The 6,845-nt window shown below is 43.9% G+C and overlaps 1 protein-coding gene across 1 annotated transcript; it reads right to left on the reverse strand.

Annotated features, from left to right (window-relative positions):
* six4b (SIX homeobox 4b) lies at positions 1-6,286 on the reverse strand. The gene is made up of 3 exons (XM_057352901.1): positions 5,025-6,286; positions 2,512-3,149; positions 1-930 (listed from the first exon to the last, which is right to left on the reverse strand). Exons 1-3 carry the CDS (start codon positions 5,807-5,809, stop codon positions 434-436), a joined length of 1,920 nt encoding a protein of 639 aa, XP_057208884.1. The 5' UTR covers positions 5,810-6,286; the 3' UTR covers positions 1-433.
* Between the last annotated feature and the right edge of the window lie 559 nt (positions 6,287-6,845).

Genomic DNA, 6,845 nt, shown 5'->3' on the forward strand with positions numbered 1-6,845 from the left:
TCAAACATAACAAAATAACCTTTATCACATTTGTATAATCACACTCAAAAGATTTAAATACAAAAATTCCAACAACAACAAAAACACATTTGTGCTTCTACAACATTTTGTTAAAAGAAACAACCATGAGGCTACAGTTTTAAGTTTGATTCTGAGCACATCCGCGTTGTGCTTTAACGGGTCCATCTTTCATTCTTATATTTTTATGAGGTGAGCGCTAAGACAGTGCAGCTACATAATCTTCAAAAGGTCAGTGCATTGCCTGGTACATTCTGCATCCCTCTTAGTGCAAGTTGGGACAGAAAGGCACTGTTCACATTGTTTCGCCGCGTATATCCACCATCAGGCTTCAAAACTTGGATTTGTGCTTACAGGGTCCCTGTTATTATGCCACACCGTGGTGCGACAAAACCAGTCCAGCACAAGCTCGTAGTCAGAGGTCACTTCCATCATCATCCATTTGTACGGTCTGCAGCTTGGCAAGCTCTTTACCTTCCATTTCCAGATCTCCACAAAGGACCCTGACCGGACCTTCTACTGCCCTGGCGGGGCCCTGGAGGCTGTTGGACAGATGCAGATGGATACCTTCGGATCCGTAGTCTGAAGACAGAGTGCCGTTGCCTTCCTGGAGGCTACGACCAGCTTGATTCAAGGAGTGGTGGACCTCTGTGCTAGAGAGGGCGGAAGTGACTGTGGCTGTGACGGTAGGGGCAAGAGAACCGCCGGTGGATGAAGAAGAGCCGAGATTTGAAGAAAGGAAAAGCGAGGCTGTGTAGCCCAGGTTGCTGCCTTGGTCCAGGGAGATTTCAGAAGGATAGGTGTAGCTTCCAGTCACATCCAGAGGCTCCTGCTTGACGGTCTGGGTGTAGAGCAGGGCTTGGCTCGAATGCTGGGGGGAGTCGCTGACCACATTGCCCAAAGGAGCAGAGCCTGTACGGGGATAAAAGGTCAACGGATTTAGTTTGCGCTTTATGCTGAAGATTTATGTTTACTTCATAAACTAATGAACATATTGTGCTGTGACTTCAAGGTAACCCCAAACACTTTGACTGGGCCAAACCAGACTACGAAACAACCCTCTACCCCCACAGCGCTGTTTTTTCTTGTAGCTGGCTATAGTTTGTCCACTTATAACAGCTCAATGAGAGCTAAGAGAGAGGAAAGTGTGATTGGTTTATCCAGAGGAGACTCCTTCATTTCTATCCCAAGAGATTCACTTGTTTCTCTCTGGCTCTTGCTGTCAATATCTCTTTGTGCCTCTCTTCCTTTCTTTCCCTCTGAACTTTTCTAGTGAACTGTAAAATGAAACACCTTTTTCTTTTTCTGTTTGCGGTTGGACTCGCTATGATTTCCTTGTAACTCTAGAATGTGGTTCTTGGCACATGTCTCATGCAGTGACAGCCTCTGGCTTGTGGCCCGACACTTTTCTTCCATTAGGCTCGCAGAAATGTCTGATAAACAATCACAGCGCCCACGCCCCCCACTCCCCCTTATACACGTTTATGAAACTAGAACCAAATTTTTCACGTTTTCTTCAGTTTCCCCCAGGCATTGCTTAATGGAGATCATTGTGAAGGTGGGTCAGAAACTTAAAACCAACAGATTTTCCCTCCACTTTTAAAATTGGACATTTTTGCTTACTGTGGAAGTGAAGATCTGTAACCGTATCACACTTGTTTTTGCTTTATATACAAAAACAGCACTAAAAGGAAATTGCTATTGTTTCTTTGTATTTCTGGCCCTGGACATCAAACTTTGTGTGTTGTTATGAAGAGATATTTTATTGGATTGCCTTTTAAATTACAAGCAGAAGGAAACCGGGTTTGGGCTAAACAATTTTAATATCTTCATTTTCGTGCTGGATCGTTTGGGCTCAACTGTTTTCCCTCTAAATCAAAAGTTCAGCCAGGGGTGGGTTTGTTTTTATGTGGCTCGTAAACTGCATATTAAAGGATAAAACAGACGAGCGAGAGAGGAGCCGAACACAGCTAGCCTTGCTGTTATTGATGTGGCCATAAAATATTCATGGAAAGAACCATTAGTGAGTGGTTAGGGCCATGGAGAGGAGGTGGGGATTGTGTTGAGAGGCCTGCATTTGGTATGATCCTCGAGCCAGTTGACCTGGACCCCCACATGCCTCTCGCTGTTTTACCCACAATACACTCCAACTGCCCGTGACCCGCAATGCTTTCTTGCGAAACCTCGGCTTTTTTGCATCCAGCGTTGTGGTTGCTTTTGGCAAGCTCAACAACGTACAACGTTCTGTCAGAGTATTCTCCAAAGTGATGATGTCAGTACTCCGGCTCTTATGAGCTCACTGGAAGGGCTCTTGACTACTTTATACATTCTTGTTTTTGTATCTTCAAAGAAATATGCATGAGCCGCAGAGAGACCAAGTCTGCCATTTCGAATTAAAAGTGTCAGGAAAATATTACTCCTGTCTACACCCAGTTAAATCATAAATTGAAGATTTTTATACTGTAATTTATACTGTATATAAAGTCCTCTTACCATGAGTGGATGATGTAGAGGATGGCGGGAGCATCAGAGGAGGAAGACCCATGGTTATTTCGCTTCCAGGGAGATTGACCATGCTGTAACTGCTGAGATGAAGAGCTACTGAGGTAGTGGAGGGTGTGGAGGTGGGAGAAGCGAAGGAGACCACTGAAGAAATAACTCCATCTTCAGCATTTGAAACTAGAGTCTGCATGGTCTCCAGCTTTCCAGAGCCTGTTTCACCAACCCCCATTGGGAAAGGAGCATAAGACACAGAAGACCCTCCCAACAGCCTCTCCTGGCTATGATGGGAGACCCTCTGAGAATCAAAGGTCAAGAAATGGCCACCTGTGGCACCAAGTCCATTCAGGAGAGCATTGTTACTATGGGACTGAGCGTAGGCTCCACCGTTGATGTAGTGGGCATTCACACTCGTCAGGTCACCATTAAAACCCATTCCTCCAGCTGCATGTGAGGACATCTTTACATCTCCAATCTGTTGAATGACAGTCGTTCCTCCGTCCGAGTAAACTGTAGGGGGGGCTGTTCCGTGTGTGGCTGAGCTTGAAGAACCGCTGGACAGGGGTCGTGGTGACAAGTCCTCCTGGCCCTTACTGGACTCATCTTCTGTGCTGTGATTGCCATCTGACTCGCTGTAAGAAAAAAACATGGTTTATAATACAGTTCGGTCGCATTCTTGTTAAAACGTTAAAACTTGATGAAATTGTAAAAATGATCAAATCTTTGAGTATCTATTGCGTTGAATAACTATGGAATGATTGGGGTCTTTGGTTTTAAGGGGTGAACTTTTTCATTTATTGACCTTCATGTGATTTAAAACCTGTAAGGGATTTGTTCTTATGCAGAACACAAAAGAAAACATTTTGAGAAATGTCTCAGTGGTTTGTTTGGTATGTTCATTCAATGGAAGTCAATGGGGGGGAAATGTTGTTTGGTTACCAACATTCTTAAAAATAGCTTTTGTGTTTTGAAGAGTAAAGTCAGTCGTACATGTTTGAAATGACATGTGGGTGATTAAATGATAAAAGAATTTTCATATTTGGGTCCCTTTAAGCCAACCTTGTAGTTTGAGAGGCAGACAATACAAACCAAAACAATATATATATATATATATATATATATATATAAACATACATATTTCATAAGCTTTGGTGTTGATAATGTATGTTTTTTTTTTGTAAAACCACTCAACGTGTACACTTCATTTTAATCTCTTTGTCCATTTAAAATTCTAATTTATGATGACCATAATCATTTCAAAAAGGCATGACTGCAAGAAGTGGGGCATTTTTGCCCTGTTTAAAAAAACACTTTATAATATGTCAAATAAAATACAGTGGACAATAAAAATATATAAATAATATTTTTATTATATATATACTATTGGTTCTAATCTACTGTGGCAATCCACTATTGGAATAAAACTGAATAAATCCTTATTAAAAAATGTAAGCCCACTGCAATAATAGCCAACTATAAAAGTTTAAAAGTAGGTAACTTTTAAAAAGATATTGCTCTAAAAAAACAATTCACACGAAAAAAATCTGTAAATATCTCAGTCATCATTTCCAGAGTGGACCTCTTGCCCTCGGGGGTCAAAAATGAGATAAAAGGTTCAGGGCTCTTGGAGGCATTTGGTGGGTCTCTTTACAGACCATGACAGCTGCGGGTGCATCGTCCAGAGAGGGCCAAGTCATCTATACAAAGATCTTATTGACACGACAAGCCGTTAGTGTTTTTTCATCCGTAGCTCACATATGGAGTTCATGAGCATCTCCGTTCACATAATAAGTACTTATCTTAGTCAGGGCGATGGTATCAGTGTTACATCGAAGCATCAGTCCTGACGCACAGGGAAAACGTCCCTTATTTACCTGCTTTAGAATTTAATATTTATGATAAAGCGACGCATGATATTGACATATCCGGGCGGGATGATTTAAAGCTATTTTCTAGCGCAGCTTGACCGTGTGTAAAGCAAACAAGAAGTTTGCAAATACAGAACTGCCCTTATCTCCTTCAGAGAGCCCCAAGCTGTGAAGAGGGTTTTGAACACGTCAGGAGATTGAGTGGAGATCTCTCTTGCTGATAATCGGGGTGGGACAATGGGCTTCAAATCCAGAAACAAACATAGACAATGGATATGGTAATGTAATGGCTGATCATATCTAAGGTAAACGGAGGGTCTGTTTTGCCTATTAAGATGTTTGTCAGGTCTTTGTTTTACTTATCCAATTAATTGGACCCCTTAATTCAATACTTATTTAGTATATTAAGTATGTATTTGTTGCCACAACCAAAGGCGTCACGGTCTCCACGTAAAAACTACACATCGTTTAAGCTTCGTATTTCAAAACAACTGGCGAAACGTGTCCTTCATCCAGTCTTGCGCACACGGCCAGATCAGCGCGCGTTCCAGTATACGTTTAAACTATGAAAAGCTTCCTAAACGCAGGAATGCAGAATCAATATATTGAGGATAAAAATAACCTGTCAGTGTGTCCTACCTTTTGGACTGCGCCTCGGACGGATTTCGATCTCTCTGTCTTCTGTTCTTAAACCAGTTGCTGACCTGCGTCAGAGACAGTCCTGTTATTTTAGCCAGATTTCGTTTTTCGGCCGGCGAGGGATATCGATTTCGTTTATACATATCCTTTAGCGCATTCCTAGACCTCTCTTTAAAACAGTACACGGTCTCTTCCCCGTCCCAGATAGTCCGAGGCAGGGGATATTTCCTGCGTAAGCGATACTTGTCCACGGCACCCAGCGGTCTGCCCCGCGCCTTCTCCGCCTCGGTGTAGCGCGCCTTGTACCACATATCCTGAAGGGAAGGGTGGTTTGACGGGCTGAAACTGTGGTTCTCCAAAATACAGTACAGCTCCTGATACCGGGCTTGGTGAAAAGCAACTATCGCTTGCGCTTTAAGGATGCTCTCGTTCCCCCGCAGCAGATCGCTCTGCGGCAGTGACCAGAGGAACCTCGCTAAGCGCTCCACATTTCCACCCTGCAGCAGCGCTTCACAGACGCACGCAACCTGTTCGGGAGAAAAGGCAAGGGACGCCGGTGCGCAGTCCAAAAGTTCGGAACGGACGGCATCGACGGCCGAGACTGAAGTTGCATTCTCCATAGGCAACTCCGCGGGGTCCAGCAGTGACAGCTTGACACTCCCACGATTCTCCAGTGCCCTTGCGCTCTCCCTCTTGATCTCATCGGCACTAATGACCTCGCTTGAGGAAGAAGACATTTTTAACGCGTCCTGATAAGTCACTCCTCTGGGTCTCAGGCAGCACATCAGGCGATCGGGTTTCGCCCCTCCATCCAAGCGCGATCAGGTAACCGGCCGCTGTGTGGTGTGGATAAGATCTCGCGTCCCCGTTCCACCACAAGTTAACTTCATAGCCCACGTTGAAAAGGAGTCCAAGTCCTGAGCGCGTTTTGATTCGCCGCCGGGACTCCGCGGGGAGGAGCGAACGAGATCTGAAGACGAATGTTTGCGCTGGGAACGTCCATCAGGCGTGGAGGTGCGCAAGGTGATCACAGAAGAATGCATGCAACAATGTGTCCACAGTAATAACTACAAACAACATAAAGTTGCGTTGCGTTTTATAAAATAGACATTTTGGTTTGCGTCACCACCACATTTGGATAGTCAGTGTTAATGTGTGTTATGGAACATATTTCTGAATACTTTGAACCAATGTATTGCTTAAAGTCACTATTTAATAGAAACCAGAATAACAGAATAAGATGTTATGTCCGTACCATCTTAGCTCAAAGACATCTGGCATTACTCTCCATCTTAAACAGAAGGCTTCACCTTAATAGCACAATATGAATAATACAACAACCAAATGTAGCCTGTAAAAGCTAATTAGTCATCCATTGTTCAGCAGAAGTTTTGGGGAGCTTAAATGCTCCACTCTGCCTCTTCCAGCTGTCTGTCTGTGCATTTGTCAGACACGCTCTGCCATCTCCTTTTTCCTCAGTTTGTCATGTTGTTTACTGGAAACTGAAGTTCTGTATTGGAGCCAACAACTGCAACAGCTGACAGGAGGCCCTCTCACACAAAAGCTGAGGGAAGTTTGATGTGACTGCATCCCTAAAATTAAACGCAGCACAAACAGAATACCTGGCAGCGGCTCTGTGCACAATCGCACATTCACATGCTCTTTGGTATGAGGGTGGTACGTAGGTACCAGCGTTTTTACCGGCCATGCTTATAGGGGTTCGTGTCCCGGCTACGGCAGTAAAGAGTCTGGGATCTACAGCCCTATCAGGAATGAACTGTGTAATGAGGAGAGCTGTCATGAACTTGTGTTTATAGCGCT

This window comes from Triplophysa rosa, linkage group LG15, assembly GCF_024868665.1.
Source record: "Triplophysa rosa linkage group LG15, Trosa_1v2, whole genome shotgun sequence".
NCBI lineage: Eukaryota > Metazoa > Chordata > Actinopteri > Cypriniformes > Nemacheilidae > Triplophysa > Triplophysa rosa.

Bases quoted from the DNA above. Each gene is read 5' to 3' on its own strand.
- six4b (XM_057352901.1), bottom strand. From the start codon at position 5,809: ATGTGCTGCCTGAGACCCAGAGGAGTGACTTATCAGGACGCGTTAAAA. The intron at 3,150-5,024 runs GTAGGACACACT...TTTTTCTTACAG, and splicing joins TCCGAGGCGCAGTCCAAAAG to CGAGTCAGATGGCAATCACA. The intron at 931-2,511 runs GTAAGAGGACTT...ATCCCCGTACAG, and splicing joins CTCTACATCATCCACTCATG to GCTCTGCTCCTTTGGGCAAT.